General features: G+C 49.1%; 1 protein-coding gene across 1 annotated transcript; it reads right to left on the bottom strand.

The window, feature by feature from the left end:
* Positions 1-1,797: 1,797 nt before the first annotated feature.
* LOC133360918 (tumor necrosis factor ligand superfamily member 10-like) lies at positions 1,798-17,542 on the bottom strand. The gene is made up of 6 exons (XM_061579803.1): positions 16,689-17,542; positions 8,996-9,103; positions 8,339-8,384; positions 7,470-7,592; positions 5,764-5,956; positions 1,798-5,095 (listed from the first exon to the last, which is right to left on the bottom strand). Exons 1-6 carry the CDS (start codon positions 16,959-16,961, stop codon positions 4,798-4,800), a joined length of 1,041 nt encoding a protein of 346 aa, XP_061435787.1. The 5' UTR covers positions 16,962-17,542; the 3' UTR covers positions 1,798-4,797.
* Positions 17,543-18,749: the final 1,207 nt, after the last annotated feature.

Here is an 18,749-nt window from a genome sequence, read left to right as displayed (position 1 = left end):
GGACAATGCCACGCGTATCAGAGCATTAATAGCTCGGCATCGACCAGCAGCTATACCATGGGGATACACTTTTTGCCAGTATCAAAGTACGATGAAAAATAAGCCGAGGTTGTGTACCCTTTCTGGCAGGAAACGGACACCGCTCAGAGGTTTTTCTTGAGCTTGCCCGGTGAAGATTTCGAGGCGGGTGCAGTGGGAGATCGATGCCAGACCCCCCACGACACTGCAGGGTAGAGTGTCGTGGGGGGTTTGGTGGCGACGAGAACCGTACGACAACCAAAGGTGCTCGTCGACGGATCGTGGGGAACCCGGCGACTCATCTGCCGTAAGGGAAGTGGTGGGAAGGGGGTAGCCACGCGGGTAGGTCCCTCGTCCCGGTGCCCATCATGATTCGGGGCTTCGAATGTTGCGAGCGTCCGTAGGATTTGGTCGTGGGCACATAACCCGGTGCTGCTCGCAAGGCAGCGGGTCCCGCCGTTAACACTGAACACCCGGGATGCCTTAGGATGCCTTGGCCTGGCCTAGAGATTCTAGCAATGATGCTTTGGCCTGAACCACAGAGATTCTGGTAATGACTCCTTGTTCTGGCCTACAGAGATTCTGGTAATGACTCCTTGTTCTGGCCTACAGAGATTCTGGTAATGATGTCTTGGACTAGCCTACAGAGATGCTGGTCACGATGTCTCAGCCTGGCCTACAGAGATTCTGGTAATGACTCCTTGTTCTGGCCTACAGAGATTCTGGTCACGATGCCTTGGCCTGGCCTAGAGATTCTGGGCATGATGCCTCAGCCTGGCCTACAGAGATTCTGGTCATGATGCCTCAGCCTGGCCTACAAAGATTCTGGTCACGATGTCTCAGCCTGGCCGATAGAGAATCTGGTCACGATGCATTGGTCTGGCCTACACAGATTCTGGTCACGATGCCTCAGCCTGGCCTACAGAGATTCTGGTCACGATGTCTCGGTCTGGCCGATAGAGAATCTGGTCACGATGCATTGGTCTGGCCTACAGAGATTCTGGTCACGATGCCTCAGCCTGGCCTACAGAGATGCTGGTCACGATGTCTCAGCCTGGCCTAGAGATAATCTGGTCGTGACTTTATCCTTGAGACTAACTTCGTCTTGACAACTGGGGAGCATCTCACACGAACACTGAACTATAATGAAGCCTTAGGCTGGCTGGCTGTATGTATGCCACCCCTTGGTATTAGCACCGAACTATCCAACTCCTTGATCATTGGTTTTCTACCCTTCTATCTGGCAACAAAACTGACACCTTTTTTACAAGGAGTCATATTTACATAGACCACAATACCTGCGGTCGGAATGCAAACAAAAAACACAACTCTGATAATGTATACACTGTCCTTGAAATTGATTGGTCCACACCCGAGACAGCTTTTCTTAGAGCCTAGTCTCACATGGGCGTCATCTGGTCCAACACCATGTGAGACTAGGCTCTAAGGAAAGCTGTCTCGGGTGTGGACCAATCAACTTCAAGGACAGTGCACATTATCAGAGTTGTGTTTTTTGTTTGCATTATGACTGCAGGTATTGTGGTCTATGTAAACATGACTCATTTTAAAAAAGGTGTCAGTTTTGTTGCCAGATAAAAGGGTAAAAAAAACCAATGATCATATTTTTACTGGCAAATTAGGTTCCAATGGTATCCAACTCCTTAGTGTCTGGCCCACCCCGTGAGCTCTGATAGATGCCGAGGAAGCCTGCTATCTGGTGAGTGGGCCTCTCTCTCCGTGAGCGGAAAGGAAAAAATCTAAAACAAAAGATTGCTAACGTCGCATTTGAACTCCTTTATTTGATTTGAACACGCACGTAAAAAATATATATTTATACACATTACACATTTTTACACGGGCACAAAAAATAGAAAAACGTACGCTCAGATAAAAGTCCTGATTCGTTTACCTTTGCGTCCTAAATTAGCGTAATGCAGACCGTGCCGACATTCCAAGTCTCTGGTTTAAAAACATTGCCGCAGATTTAGATATTTGTTTTATATTTACAATGAATCCATTCAAATGAACGTTACAATGATGGTTTAACGCATATTAAGTAGTAGTTGCGATGTTATCCATAATAGAGGGTTTTTTGGGGGGGTTAGATCGCTTATAAAATATACAATGTGTCGTTAATAGCATCATTGCCCGACAGAGCAATGACGACTGATGAAACGACCCTTCGTGGTCAGGTGGGATGTGGAACAACAGCAAACCAATATATGTGTATCTGCTGTACTTTTATACAGTTTTGCGATGAATGTCGAGAGACAAACTATGTTTTGCTACAGGTTATGCCTGCCATTGTTCCACGCATGAAGCCAATGGTTTGTAGTTTCATTTGAACTCACTTTTCATGCCCACCTCTAACCATTATGAAAAAAACAAATATAACATTTTAATGATTCTCAGTATTATTCGATTTTATACTGCCAATATCATCCCGAAAGCATTTAAAACCAGCGTTCCTACTGTCACGTACATTAACACAATGTATTGGGACTGTATATAGGGTGCGGGATTTTTAAAAACAGAATCGTGGCTCCAGAAATCACGCGATTGGTTCTTTAGCACGTGACCGTGTCACATGCGCATTCAGTGAAATATACATTTTGTTATCAGAATTTAAGAATAGGTTTTACCTTTCTGGCAATAAAATAGAAATCTTTTGCAAGGAATCATGTCTGCATTAATCACACAGTACTTGTGGTGAAAATGCAAAATAAAAAACATGCTCTGGTAGTATATTATGCATTGTCTTTGAATCCGATTGGTCAACACCAGAGACAGCTTTCTTTAGAGCCTAGTCTCAAGCATTGTTAGACCAGAGGACTATGCCAAAAGGCGAACATTTTGTCACCTGTAAAAAACGATAAGATCACGTGGTACGAGCGACTCCCCAGGGCCACGTGGAGCTCTTCGAGGCCACGTGGCACGTCGGCCATATTGTTTCTCGACAACCGACGCCCCACCCGGAAAAAATATGTATTTTTAAAAAAGTAGTGCCACGCACGTTTCGCCAAACGTTAGAGCCTCTTTGTCTGTCTGTGTTCGGTTTTTGTTAAAGTGCAAAAAAGATCGGTTAGTGTTAAGCGTGGTGGGGGAGGGGGTAGGAGGAGATAATATAAAATATTGAGTCAAAGTAATCGGATAACATTGGGTCGGCGCAAACGGAGCGATCGTTCAGAGTCAACGTCATTGCGGAGAGAAAGGCCGGGGGGTGAGGGGGGAGGGAAAAGGGGGGCTGCCCCCCCCCCGCCCCACGCAGACCCCCTACCATTCTGATGGTAGCGCCCTGGTGTGGCACCACAGCCACACCATACCCACACCACCACACCGACACCACACCACACCAACTCACATCTCACCCAAACCACACCCACATCAGACCCACACCACACCAACCCACATCTCACCCACACCATATCCACACCACCACACCCACACCACACACCACACCACACCCACATCAGACCCACACCACATCCACACCACACACCACACCATACCCACACCACACCACACACGACACCATACCCACACCACACAGCATATCCACACCACACCACACACCACACCCCAGAGTACCTCCCAAAAACCTGCATGGGAAGATGCAGCAGCTGCTGCCCTCGGACGCAGGGCCGGATCTTTCAAAACGCGACAACCCCATTGATCAATCGCTCGCTACACCCCCATCGATCTATCGCGACACCAACCCACCATCGATCGATCACAACACCCTCCACCATCGATGGATCGATCGCGACACCCTCCACCATCGACAGATCGATCGATCGATCGCGACACCGCCCCGATTGGTCGATTGACGACGCCTACTGGCAACGGAACATGACGTGGCCTCTTCCAACAGAAGTTGGGAAATCTGGTGGGCGGATGCGAGGGGAGAGGAGGGAGTGTGAAGATATTGGTGGCTTTCTCAAGGTACCGCATCTTCCTCCTCCTCCCTTCCACTCCACCCCGCCCAGAAGGGCCTCTTCCACCAGAAGTTGGGAAACCTCTGGGTGGCGGGGAGGACAGGGCAGGGCAGGATGTGGTGGTTTTTGGCTTTCTCAAGGTGCCGCCTATTCCTCCTCCTCCCACTCCACTCCACTCCACCCCACCCAGAAGGGCCTCTTCCACCACAAGTTGGGAAGCCTCTGGGTGGCGGGCGGCTGGGAGGACAGGGCAGGGCAGGATGTGGTGGTTTTTGGCTTTCTCAAGGTACCGCATCTTCCTCCTCCTCCTCCCACTCCACTCCACTCCACCCAGAAGGGGCTCTTCCACCACAAGTTGGGAAACCTCTGGGCGGCGGGGAGGACAGGGCAGGGCAGGGCAGGATGTGGCGGTTTTTGGCTTTCTCAAGGTGCCGCATCTTCCTCCTCCTCCCACTCCACTCCACCCCGAAGGGCCTCTACCACCAGAAGATGGGTAACCTGGTTGGGCGGCGGGGAGGGGATGGTGTGGCCGTTTTGGCTTAGTCAAGGTGCCACCTTTTCCTCCTACTCTCACCCCACACCACCCCACTCCACCCCACACCACTCCACTCCACCCCACATCACCGAGTCTCTCACACCAGAAGATGGGAAACTTGCGGGCGGCGGGCGGCGGGCGGCGGGGAGGGCGGTGGTTTTTAGATTTCTCAAGGTGCCATCTCCTCTTCCTCCTACCACCTCACCACCACCACCACCAACCACCACCAACCACCAGACCCAACGAGACCACCACCACAGCGCCCGCTTAGGCTCAGCCTCGAACTCATTTCTTTGCCGCCGCTTCGCGTCACTCGAGGAGGAAGGATCCGAAGAAGCTGGCCTCCGGGTCGAAGTCGACGAGCGTCGGGTCGGACACGGCGATGAAGAGCTGGTCGCCTCGGCGCAGCGAGAACACGCCTCCCAGTTGCACAGAGTGGAGGCCGTACTGGGCGGAGGCCGACCAGCACTTGGTCTGTGCCGCTTTGGCGAGCAGCAGGGGCTTGGGGTAGTGGTCTGTGCGCTTGTAGAGGTAGAGCACCATCGTCTGGACCTGCCGCTGGCGGGCCGACAAATCGGATGCGGGACCGGAGGCCTCGTGATGGCCCCTGCAAGCGCACGGATGGACGGACAGAGACGTGTGGCTTCAGCGAGACAGTCTGAAACTTAATGTCGCATGGACGGAGGCGCAGACAAACAAACGGAAGGACAGAGACGTGTGGATTTAGTAGGACAGTTTGAAACAAATGTCGCGTGGACGGGCGCACGGACGAACAGACGGACGGACAGGGACGTGTGGATTTAGTAGGACAGTCTGAAACTTCATGTCGCATTGACGGAGGCGCAGACAAACAAACAAACGGACAGAGACGTGTGGATTCAGCGAGACAGTTTGAAACTTAATGTCGCATGGACGGGCGCATGGGCGAAGAAACAGACGGACAGAGACATGTGGATTTAGTAGGACGGTCCGAAGACAATCGTCGCATGGACGGGCGCACGGACTAACGGACGGACGGACAGGGACGTGTGGCTTTAGCGAGACGGTTCCGAAGACAAACGTCGCATGGACTGGACGCGCGGACCAACGGACGGACAGACATGTGTGGCTTTAGTCAGATGGTCCGAAGAAACACGTCGGACGGACATGACGATACGGGAGAGGGGTGCGCGCACGGACACGTTTGCCTTTCGTGGCTGCGGCCAGCCGAAGCCGCGCTGCCGCCCGCTGCCAGGGGTGTGGGGGGGGGGGGGGTGGGAGGTCGCCGTCCCTCACCTGTGCGAGTCCCCTTGCCGCGTGCTGAAGCGGAAGTAGGTCTGTGCATAGACGTAGTAGGAGCCGTGCTGCCGGGCCGTGAGCGTCGCGCCTGTGAAGTCCATGTGCTGCACGTGGACCGAGCCCAGCTTCTCCTCCCAGCTGTACAGCACCTTGCCGCTCTGAGCACCCAGCAGCTTCTGCAGGTGTTCGCCTGGAGTGGGAGATGGGGTGGGGTCGACGGGTACGTTCGGTTTCTCCCATCGGTGCCGCAGTTTTGCTTCTTGTTTGAACGGAACGGAAAAACTTGGCGAGGGCCACCTGGCCTCGGCACGCTCCGTGGCGGCTCGCGTTAACCGGGGTGAAGCGGCGTGGGGGGGTGGGTGGGGGTAGTCCCTGAGATGCGGCTGAACCGTGTGAAGGAGGAAATTTTTTTTTGAAAAATTGAAAAAAAGATGGGGGGGGGGGGCGGGGTGGTGAATGGGCCCCACTGCTGCCCCAACCAGGTGAGAGTAGCAATCACGTCGGGGGTGGGAAGGCGGGAAATTTCCAATGGGAGAATCAGAATCTGTATTTGTTACTGTGCAGGAGGAATCCGGTGGGCTGTGAAGATCTTTTTTTTGTTGCCGCCACAGATGTCCCAGTAGGGGCCACGTGGTTAAGAACGCTACAACAACAAACACGGCTGACCACCACGGAGAGAGACACCGCAAACTCCAAAATGTGCGGAGTAGTATGTTGATGCTGCTACTACAGCTGCCACTAGTCCCTTCTCAGAAAGTACAGAACTTTATGCGTTCGATAAACCGCCATGGTTCCCTGCGCACGACTGCGTATGTCAGGTCAGGCCCGGGACTTTGTTGTTGCATCAGCTGGGGAGGTCACGTTGAGAGGAGCAGCTTGCGACCCCAAGCCCGGGCGTCGCCATCGTCAGCAGAAGCAGTTAACGGGGCATTCCAGTTACGTATGGAGTTGCGTAGATATCCAGAGGGTTCCATAGAGATCCATAGGGTTACATAAAGATGCAAAGAGTTGCACAAAGATCTGCAGGGTTGCACAGAGACCGACAGCGTTAGAGATCAATGTCTCCATAGCGATATATAGAGTTACGTAGAGATGCATAGGATTACATGAAGATCTTATAGAGTTGCATAGATATCCACAACTTCAAAGGCAAGCTTGCATCCAAGGCCCCGTGTGTGTTCGTTGCTGTGTATAGTGTAGTGTATAGTGTAGTGTATAGTGTAGTGTATAGTGTAGTGTATAGTGTAGTGTATAGGAGTGTATGATGAGGGGTTGACAGGTATGTAGTTGTGTAGTGTATAGTGTAGTGTATAGTGTAGTGTATAGGAGTGTATGATGAGGGGTTGACAGGTATGTAGTTGTGTAGTGTATAGTGTAGTGTATAGTGTATAGTGTAGTGTATAGGAGTGTATGATGAGGGGTTGACAGGTATGTAGTTGTGTAGTGTATAGTGTAGTGTATAGTGTAGTGTATAGTGTAGTGTATAGTGTAGTGTATAGGAGTGTATGATGAGGGGTTTACAGGTATGTAGTTGTGTAGTGTGTAGTGTATAGTGTAGTGTATAGTGTAGTGTATAGTAGTGTATGATGAGGGGTTGACAGGTATGTAGTTGTGTAGTGTATAGTGTAGTGTATAGTAGTGTATAGTGTAGTGTATAGGAGTGTATGATGAGGGGTTGACAGGTAATACGGTCGCTCCCTCACCTTCACGAAGTTGCGTAACGGTGGCATCCCGCGGTTGCTTGCCCGTCACGTGAGCGATCGGCCGTTTTCTGGAGGCCGTGTGACCCAAACCGCCCAATGGGGACGCAGGATTCGACGACGAAGCTGAAGGCGAACAGTGGTGGCGGAAACAACAACAACAACAAAAACTTAAAACGCGGTGACATTTAGACGTAAGAATATACTATCGGAGCATGTTTTTTTGTTGTTGCATGTTCACCGCAATTATATGTGGTTAATGCAGACATGATTCCTTGCAAAAGGTTTCAGTTTGGTGTATTAACATCTTGACACAACTGTGTTATTGCCACAAAGGGGATAACCTATTCTTATATTTTGATACCGGCAAGGGAGGTCCCGTGATTACATTTAGACACTCGGGCCCGTAGCTTTGTGCGTGCACGCGTGCATAGATTGCGACTGAAACGCAAATGTTTAAACTCGATAAAGTTAATCTACGGGGTTTGTCGTGGTAAATTTGTGTGTAAAGGAGGCCATCTTGACTGCAATGGGAACAAAATGGCCGACGTTACCATAGCGATGATGTTTAAGCAATTACTTTGAAGAGTGTGCGATTTTTATTGCACAGAGCAAATCGTTCAAAGATTTATGTTCATTATTAACTTGACCTTGTCATCGTGACGAGATTTTAATTGAGGGAATATGAGAGAGATGAGTAGCAACCACCAATAGGGGAAACAAAATGGTCGACGTCGCCTTAGCGACGGGAGCTTTAAAGAGTTTAAAATTGGATTACGAGTCTCATTTATTCTCATTAAAACTGCACTGGTTACAACTCAATGCAGTTTTGTATCGTTTTGTTGTTGTTGTTTATTAAGAATGTAACATACCTGCAATCGGGTCACCAAGTTGGCTTGACATGATTTCTCTTGATTTCTGCAAACAGACGCCCGTAACATTAAAACCCTCCGTCCCACTCATCACCACCATTCACCATCGACAAAGACAAAGATCCCCCGCGTAGCCTTTAACGCGCTGTCGGGGCAAGTGCTGTTCGTGAGCAGCGTCTATGAAGGCCGCCACTGTGGCACGCACGAGGTCGATGGACATCACCACCTGCCACACACCGCACCAGGTGACTCATTTGAGGCTGAGTCGACCTAGGGGGAGGCCCAGGACCGGTTCAGATAATCGTCACTGGCGGTGTTGGCCGTGAGCGGGAATCGAACCCGGGTCGCCGGGTTCGTAGCATAGCGCTAACCGCTACACAACCGCTACACACCCACAACAACAACAACAACCGCCATTCGCCACTAAGTGGCGGTGACGTCACCACGACGCTTGTGCCAGGCCATGTGCACGTTGAGGCCACGTGAAGTGTCGAACGCCCGCTGGCAGGAGGCCACGGGGCAGACCCAGCAGGTGCCACGGGTCGACTGACACACAAGCACACGCACAGACAAACACACACACACATGTACACGCACACGTACACACGTACACACGTGCGCACACACGTACACACGTACGCAGGTGTGAACCCTCACCTTTGCGATATGATTGTCCATGTAATAGAGGAATTCTTGGCACAAGAGGTCGTCGCTGTCGGTCAACGAGAGGCATTTTTGCAGCTTCGTCGCGGATTCCTGACGCACCTACGTGTCGGAATTACAGAAAAAAGTGCGAGGCATGTTAACAAATCATCACCACCACCACGATCCAAGGGCAGATAAACCGTAGGTGTCCCACCGCATATGTCGTCGTCTGTTTTACACGTTTATCTCTGTGTGTGTGTGTTGTTGTGCCAAGATGCTTTACTTCATCAGGTGTCTGCGTGTGTCTCTCCTTCTCATCATCACGGTGGCTAGGAGATGTTGACTACCTCGCCTGGTCTACAGGATGTCGTGGGTTAGATCCTGACGATGCCTGCTGCTGTATATTTGTAGTTTGCGTGTCTCTCTCTCTCATCATCATCATCACGGTGGCTAGGAGATGTTAACTACCTCGCCTGGTCTACAGGAGGTCGTGGGTTCGATCTCGACCCCTGACGCCTGCTGTATATTTGGAGTCTGAGTCTCTCTCTCACTCATCATCACCACGGTGGCTAGGAGATGTTGACTACCTCGCCTGGTGTGCAGGAAGTCGTGGGTTCGATCCTGACCCCCTTACGACGCCTGCTGCTGCTGCTGTATATTTGCAGTCTGCGTGTCTCTCTCCTCGTGGTCGCGTGGATTTTTGTTCTCCGGGTCCTCCGGTTTATCCCTCCACGTTTAGAATCAACAGTCACGCGTTGAGATTATTGAGATTATTTTTGACTGCTCATAAATGGTTCCAATTGATTGATGGTGGCCACTTTTGCTGAACTGTCATTTTTGGTGGCCAGATCGCTTCTGAACAAATGTGTTCATATTCTTAGGTTTTTTCGGTAAAGTCACGTAGGTAAAAAAATCAAAATTATTAAAAGTAAAATGAAAAAATTAATTTTTTATTAACTTTTATTAAATTTAAAAAAAAAACCTAAGAATATTAATAGTTGCAGCCACGAAAGCTTCAAATCTAGAAAAAATGTGTTCATACCCTCGGTGGGACTTTGCCTGGTAGGATGTGGGATGGTTTAGTGATGTATTGTTTGTGTGTGTCTGGGTGACTTGTGTTGACCTTTCATGTACTTTGCACTACCGTCTAATCGTGTTGTTGTCGTTACGTTCTTACCCTGTGGCCCCTGACTGGGACATCAGTGACAGGAATAGCTCTGTAGCTTATTGGATTCCTCGTGCAGTATATACATGAATAGTCTGACATTTGTATAATTATCATCACGGTCCGCACCCACTCCATTATGTGCGACTGCACTCATCCAGGACATAGAGCTGCATGTGCATTTTCGCTCGCACCAAAGTTTGAAAACGTAAAAATAGGTTTCGCAAAAGGCGCCAGTGAAGATGTTCCGACCGCAAACAGCTGATATGCTTCTTCTTGGTTCTTTCGGTAAAGTCACGTAGAAGGGAAATAATAAAATAATAAAATAAAACATAATCAAATAATTCTCACGACGTTTCGGCCACAATGCAAGCAGCCGTCCTCAGGTGAAGAACAGGTAGAATCAACGCGTTGAAGACAGACCTGTTCTTCACCTGAGGACGGCTGCTTGCGTTGTGGCCGAAACGTCGTGAGAATAATTTTATTATGTTTTATTTTATTTATTTTATTATTTCCCTTCTACGTGACTTTACCGAAAGAACCAAGCAGATGAATCCCTGCAGTCACGAAAGCTTTAAATCTAAATATAATATTATTATATTATTGTTTTATTTTATTATATTATTATAATATTTTATTTTATTTTTTTATTATATCATGTTTTTATATTAATAAGTTGTATTTTTATTCTTTTATTATTTCCCTTCGATGTGACTTTACCGAAAGAACCAAGCAGATGAATCCCTGCAGTCACGAAAGCTTTAAATCGAAATATGATATGGTTCTTGCGTGGAATCAAGTTTTGCGTTAATCACACACGGTACTCGTGTGTGCTGATCTTTAAAAGTGCATTGATACATTTGTGATACTCCTACTGATTGATACTCGTGCTCTTATGGAGTGACTCATGCTGCCAGCGATGGCCTGCAAAGTGTGGTCGTACGTGTTATGGATTTATTTTTCGATTTAAAGCTTTCGTGACTGCAGGGATTCATCTTCTTGGTTCTTTCGGTAAAGTCACGTAGAAGGGAGATAATAAAATAATAAAATAATAAAATAATTCTCACGACGTTTCGGCCACAACGCAAGCAGCCGTCCTCAGGTGAAGAACAGGTCTGTCGGGGAGACAGAGTCTGATTTATTGTTAAATTTTAATCACGGTTCCTGTGATCGTTGTTGTTACATTGTTTTTTGTCGCTTTGTTTTGGTGATTTCGAAAACGTTTTGGTTTAGCCACGTTTGTTTGTTGTAGTACAGAGTTAGACTGGTAACTTTAATCTAAATTGGCTTACGATCCATCTTCTTGGTTCTTTCGGTAAAGTCACGTAGAAGGGAGATAATAAAATAATAAAAATAGAACATAATAAAAAAATACAATTGTATTATTTTATTGTTTTATTTTTATTATTTATTTTATTATCTCCCTTCTACGTGACTTTACCGAGAATAAAAATAGAACATAATAAAATAATACAATTGTATTATTTTATTACGTTTTATTTTTATTATTAAATTATTATCTCCCTTCTACGTGACGACTTTACCGAAAGAACCAAGAAGATGAATCCCTGCAGTCACGAAAGCTTTAAATCGAAATTATCTTACGGTTGTTATTGTTTGACTTGCATCCCACTGGGACTTTTTTGCACGCAGCGTTGAAACGCTGTGCTTTTTTCTGGAAGACGTTGCTGCTTTTTCCTGGATTTCCCTGTTGCGTCGTCCTCACTTTAAGATGTTTCTTTGTTCACGTGTTTGTCTGTTGCGGTTGCACCCGATTCAAGAGCCGCATGGCTCACAGGGCTACACCAAATACATGAAACTGAACTTGTGAACATGCAAAAAACATTGCTCTGACGAAGATGATGATGATGATGATAATATTTGGGCATCGTCTTTGAAACGGACCGGTCTACACCAGATGATTGCAGCCGCCGTCTTGATGACCCAGTCTCAGCAGCAGTGTCAGGCCAGAGGGGGGCAAAGCCTCAAAGACGAACAGCACAAGGACAATGCCCGTGTGAGTGCATTCTGGGACCTCGCCCCAATAGAGACAAAGATCCCCCGTGTAGCCTCTAACAGGCTGTGGGGGCAAGTGCTGCGAGTAGCAGCAGCACTTATAGACACACAGATAAAGGTCCCCCGTGTAGCCTCTAACAGGCTGTGGGGGCAAGTGCTGTTGGTAGCGAGCAGCACCTATAGACACACAGACAAAGGTCCCCCGTGTAGCTTCTAACAGGCTGTGGGGGCAAGTGCTGCGAGTAGCAGCAGCACTTATAGACACACAGATAAAGGTCCCCGTGTAACCTCTACCAGGCTGTCAGGGCAAGTTTTGTGCAGTGCCGGGAGTCGAACTCGTCTCGTTTCTGCCTCGGGGTTCGTAGCACACACAGAGACAATGATGCAATCACACACCCACCCCTCACTCACTCCCCCCTCGCCCACCCCCTCATCCACCCACCCACCCACTCACTCACCCACTGACTCACCCACTCACTCACCCACCCACTGAACCACTCACCCACCCACTCAACCACTCACCCACCCACTCAACCACTCACCCACCCCTCACTCGCCCGCCCCCTCGCTCCCCCCACCCCCTCACTCACCCCCCACCCCCTCACCCACCCCCTCGCCCACCCCCTCATCCACCCACCCACCCACTCACCCACCCACTCAACCACCCACCCACCCACTCAACCACCCACCCACTCACTCAACCACTCACCCACCCACTCAACCACTCACCCACCCACTCAACCACTCACCCACCCACTCACTCACCCGTCCCCTCGCTCACCCACCCCCCCCACCCACTCACACACCCCCTAACCCCCCTCACCCCCCACCACTGCGGTGTTTACGAGTTTTGACTGCCCTGGAAATCCCCAGGTCTGAGCGAAGCGACTTTTGAGTTGAACAATACAGCCAACTTCCTCATTCGCGACATTTAAGTTTGAATGCTCCCCTCTGCACAAAGGACCCCCCCCCCACCACCACCACCCCCTCCATCCCCTCCACCCCCTTGGCGTATCCCCTTTATCGAACCCTTTCGGGCAAGGGGGTTTTGGGGGCAGCTAGTGTGAGGTTTGAATACTGTTTTTAAAAAAATATTTTTTGGTTTATTCCAGGATTCATACTCTTAGGTTTTTTTTCGGTAAATTCACGTAGGTAAAAAATTAAAATTAATAAAAGTAAAATAAAACAAATTAAAAATTAAAAAATTATAAAAATTCACGACGTTTCGGAAGCAACACAATTTTTTTACCTATTTGGTGACTTTACCGAAAAAACCTAAGAGTATGAATCCTTGCAGTCACGAAAGCTTCAAATCTTGAATTATTCCAGGATGTTTCTGTTTGCGCGTCGTCACTTTAAGATGTTTCTCTGTTCGTATTCTTGTTTGTTGTGGTTGTTGTGTTTGTTGTGGTTGTTGTGGTTGCACCAGACTTAAGAGCCGCATGGCTCACGGGGCATTACCAACTAAATAAAACTTGAAACTTGAAAAAGTTCCAGTGGCGTGGTTACCGTGCAGGCGAAGACGTCGCGAGTTCATTCATTATTAAATAAATGTTGTTGTTGCTGTTGTTGACCAATCTCATTGGTGGGTGGCTACGTACGGTGCTAAAGAAGTCCAGCACACACACACACATTAGCACGTTTGGCTCCGAGGCAAACGCCACAATTGGCAGAAGAAGGCCCCACGCCTATTGCTGGGCCAGTAACGAATGTTTAGACTCTGGTGTGTTGCATGTCTATGTATGGTAGTGGCGTCTCTCTCTCCTATCTCTCTCCTAACTCTCTCTCCTATCTCTCTCCTAACTCTCTCTCCTATCTCTCTCTCCTAACTCTCTCTCCTATCTCTCTCCTAACTCTCTCTCTCCTATCTCTCTCCTATCTCTCTCTCCTAACTATCTCTCTCCTATCTATCTCTCTCCTATCTCTCTCCTAACTCTCTCTCCTATCTCTCTCCTATCTCTCTCTCCTAACTATCTCTCTCCTATCTCTCTCCTATCTCTCTCTCCTATCTTTCTCCTAACTCTCTCTCTCTCTCCTATCTCTCTCCTAACTCTCTCTCCTATCTCTCTCCTAACTCTCTTTTCTATCTCTCTTTTTTTATTTTCGGTGTAGTCAGCACTTTGCTTCGTTCATAATTTTTTTCTTTTTTTTTCAATGTTTTGCTTTATGTGCCCCCTCCCCCACCCCCTTTTTAAATTAAATATTTCACAAAATATTTACTGTGTGCCCCCCCCCCCCCACTCTCTCTCGTTCCCTCTCAATCTCTCTCTTTTTTTTCTCTCACTCCTATCTCTCTCCTATCTCTCTCCTATCTCTCTCCTCACTCCTATCTCTCTCCTCACTCCTATCTCTCGTATCATCTCTCCTATGAGAGATGATACGAGAGAGAGAGACGCCACGACCTTACATAGACATGCAACACAACAAAATCTAAACATTCCATTGGGCCCAGCAACAGTCCTGACCCAGCAAATCCATTCGCTCCATCTTCAGGAAACTGTGGGTGGGGTGGGGGGCCTCTTGCCTGGCTAACAAGCGCCGTGACCTCAAAACGATGAGAAAGATGCTGCAAAGTGACACTGACGGCCGCTCTGTGCTGCTTCCAGTGTTCAGGGGCCTGCTCAAGGCGCGGCTCCGGCTGGAGCACGCCACGTACCACACACGTGTCGGTGATGTGCACGTCTTCTTCGAACGCTGGGGGGCCGGACAAGCCCCTCTATGTACCAGCGTGGACGGCACCCTCGTGGTGTTCACCTTCTGATGAAGCGCTCGCTCGTCACCGTGGCGTGCGCGATGACCACCACCACTGCCACCACCACCACCACCACCTTCACCACCACCTCCACCACCATCTCCACCACCACTTCATCCACCTCCACCACCATCTCCAACACCACTTCAACCACCTCCACCACTTCCACCACCTCCACTACCACCACTTCCACCACCACCACCTCCACCACCACCTCCACCACCATCTCCACCACCACTTCATCCACCTCCACCACCATCTCCAACACCACTTCAACCACCTTCACCACTTCCACCACCTCCACTACCACCTCCACCACTTCCACCACCACTTCAACCACCTCCACCACTTCCACCACCTCCACCACCACCTCCACCACTTCCACCACCTCCACCACCACCTCCACCACTTCCACCACCTCCACCACCACCTCCACCACTTCCACCACCACCACTTCTACCACCTCCACCACCACCACTTCCACCACCATCACAACCACCAGCACCACCACCACCGCCACCACCAGCACCACCGCCACCACCACCACCACCATCACAACCACCACCGCCACCACCAGCACCACCACTTGACTTTTCTTTCGTGTTGTGCGCGGTGCATTTAGTGCCACAGCCGCGTGGATTTATAGCGATTGTTCATTTGTGTTGCTGGTGACTTTGTGCGTTTTTTCGTATCGGAATCGCCTCCAGTGTTGTTGCTGCTGCTGGCGGCAATAAAAGTTGTTTAAAAGTCTCAAAGTCTCTCCCCTCTCTCTCCCCTATCTCTCTCCCCTATCTTGATCATCATCGCTGGTGTTGACAAAGACAAAGGTCCCCCGTGTAGCCTCTAACAGACTTTCGGGGCAAGTGCTGTGAGTAGCGAGTAGCAGCTATAGACACACAGGCAAAGGTCCCCCGTGTAGCCTCTAACAGACTTTCGGGGCAAAGTGCTGTGAGTAGCGAGTAGCAGCTATAGACACACAGGCAAAGGTCCCCCGTGTAGCCTCTAACAGACTTTCAGGGCAAAGTGCTGTGAGTAGCGAGTAGCAGCTATAGACACACAGGCAAAGGTCCCCCGTGTAGCCTCTAACAGACTTTCGGGGCAAGTGCTGTGAGTAGCGAGTAGCAGCTATAGACACACAGGCAAAGGTCCCCCGTGTAGCCTCTAACAGACTTTCGGGGCAAGTGCTGTTAGTAGCGAGTAGCAGCTATGGACACACAGACAAAGGTCCCCCGTGTAGCCTCTAACAGACTTTCGGGGCAAGTGCTGTGAGTAGCGAGTAGCAGCTATAGACACACAGACAAAGGTCCCCCGTGTAGCCTCTAACAGACTTTCGGGGCAAGTGCTGTGAGTAGCGAGTAGCAGCTATAGACACACAGGCAAAGGTCCCCCGTGTAGCCTCTAACAGACTTTCAGGGCAAAGTGCTGTGAGTAGCGAGTAGCAGCTATAGACACACAGGCAAAGGTCCCCCGTGTAGCCTCTAACAGACTTTCGGGGCAAGTGCTGTGAGTAGTGAGTAGCAGCTATAGACACACAGACAAAGGTCCCCCGTGTAGCCTCTAACAGACTTTCGGGGCAAGTGGTTGTCAGCCCCTCTGCAAGCCGGCACTGTGACACACACAGAGGGGGTGGGTGACCGGCACCACGCCCGGCCGCCTTTGTCTCTCCCCCAGTGGTCGACGTTTTGACTTCACACAAGAGGCTCAACACGCACACACACACACACAGCCACGGTTGGCTACGCGCTTCGCGAACGACGTTCAAGGTCACTCACCTTCTGCAGGGAGAGCGTGAAGTAGCCAACGAAACTGGCGGTCGCGAGCAGTTGCAGCAGCACGAGGGTCAGAGCGACCACCACCAGCCTCTTGGTGGTGGTGGTGGTGGCCGTGGTGGTGGTGCAAGCTACGGATTTGATTGACACGAGTGGCAACTCTGAGCCAGATCCATCGCTACTGGTGCTACTGGTGCTGCTACTGGTGCTGTTGTTTCGGCCGCTGACGCCACTTTCGACAAAGGAGGCATCACTCCAAGTTGACTTCGAAGCCATTTTGCTCTGCTCCGTGTCTCTTCTCGGATGCAGGCTTGGGGTGTCCCGGTGGCACGCCTGTGTTGGGAGCCGTGGGATGCGTTGGGATGTGTGGGATGTGTGGTGTGGGATGTGTGGTGTGGGATGTGTGGTGTGGGATGTGTGGTGTGGGATGTGTGGTGTGGGATGAATGGGATGTGTGTGAGTGTGGAGGGAGCCAATTGATCGCTTGGCTCACAGCTGTGGCAACACTCGGCACACACCACCACCACCAACACCACCACTGTCTGCCCGCATGTGTCAGAGTGGTTGTGGTTGTTGTTGTTGTTAACTGTTGCACTTAAGAAGTGCAACAGTCAACAACAAACAGCGTCGCCTGCGCGCGCGCGCGTGCGTGTGTGTGTGTGCACGCGCGTGCGTGTGTGTGTTTGTTGTTGTGTTGTTGTGTTGTTGTGTGTGTGTGTTGTCCTGTGGCTGAGCACAATGCATTAATAGCGCTCGGTCCGAGTGTGCTGCGTGGTATGATGATGATGATGGTGGTGATGGTGATGATGGTGATGATGATGATGGTGGTGGTGATGATCTGATGCACACACGCACGCGCTCACACACACAGAGAAAAACCCAAAACGCACCAACGCTTATATACTTTGGAAGCCACTCCCATTTGAAACGCGTCACATTTCAGCCACTCACCATTTCAGGCACTCAAGGGCCTTACTTTGCATGCTAAGGAAATGAGAGTGCTCTCACGATAAAGTTGGGGAGGGGGATGTTTTGTTTTGGAGAGGTTTATATTTCGATCGCGTAAAGCGTGGATCTTGGAAGATGCGTCAACGTAAATTTACGCGATCTAACCCCTAACCAACATCCAAACAGACGATAAAAACCACCCACACACACACACACACGTACCCACCTGTGTTGTGTGTTGTAGGTGATATTGGTGACGAAATCATCCTCCTCCGAGCAGCGCCGCATGAAGTTATAGTGTGGGTCCTGGAAGATACGATGTTATAAAGGGGGCCCTAGATTTAAATTAAAAAAACACATAAATATGAAAAAAAATATTCTTGGTTCTTTCGGTAAAGTCACGTAGAAGGGAAATAAAAATGTTTTTAAATATTTTTTCATCTTGTAAAATTAAAATATTTAAATTAATAAAATAATATTAATGTAAAATATTATTTTTATTATTTCCCTTCTACGCGACTTTACCGAAAGAACCAAGAATATGAATCCCTGCAGTCGCGAAAGCTTTAAATCAAAATATTAAAACACATTAAAAAACATGTAACTCACGCAATAAACTTATTGTATGTTTTTAATTTGCTATACAGCCGGATATTACGACAAATCGTTAACCTTAAACACCCGGTCGTTCGTAAAACTCGAAGGACGGTATAGTACTATCAAGTTCAAGTTCATTGATTAGATGTAGCCCTGTGAGCCGTTCGGCTCTTGAATCGGGTGCAACCGCAACAAACAAAAAACAAAAACATGAACAAGAAAACATCTTCAAGTGACTAAGTGCAAACAGAAAATCCAAGAAAAGACAGCAAAATGTTGCAGAAAAAGCACCGTACACCAACGCTGCGTGCAAAAATCCCAGTGGGATGCAAGTCAAACAACAACAACAACAACCACAAGACAACTTTGATTAAGGCCATCAGTCTTACTCCGTACTACAACAAAACAAACATGGCCAAATAAAAAAACCTTTCTAAAATCACCAAAATAAAGCCATAAAAGTCAAACAACAACAATAACAACAACCACAAGACAACTTAGATTAAGGCCATCAGTCTT

This window comes from Lethenteron reissneri, chromosome 70 (assembly GCF_015708825.2).
Source record: "Lethenteron reissneri isolate LAM-NWPU_2019-01 chromosome 70, ASM1570882v1, whole genome shotgun sequence".
NCBI lineage: Eukaryota > Metazoa > Chordata > Hyperoartia > Petromyzontiformes > Petromyzontidae > Lethenteron > Lethenteron reissneri.
Note: the sequence above shows the minus strand (reverse complement) of the source record. Positions and strands in the feature narration are given on the sequence as shown.

Excerpts from the sequence above, each read along its gene's own strand:
- LOC133360918 (XM_061579803.1), bottom strand. The coding sequence starts at position 16,961 with ATGGCTTCGAAGTCAACTTGGAGTGATGCCTCCTTTGTCGAAAGTGGC. Across the intron at positions 9,104-16,688 it reads TCACGCTCTCCCTGCAGAAG|GTGCGTCAGGAATCCGCGAC; the intron begins GTGAGTGACCTT and ends TCCGACACGTAG. Across the intron at positions 5,957-7,469 it reads CGTTACGCAACTTCGTGAAG|GCGAACACCTGCAGAAGCTG; the intron begins GTGAGGGAGCGA and ends CTCCCACTCCAG.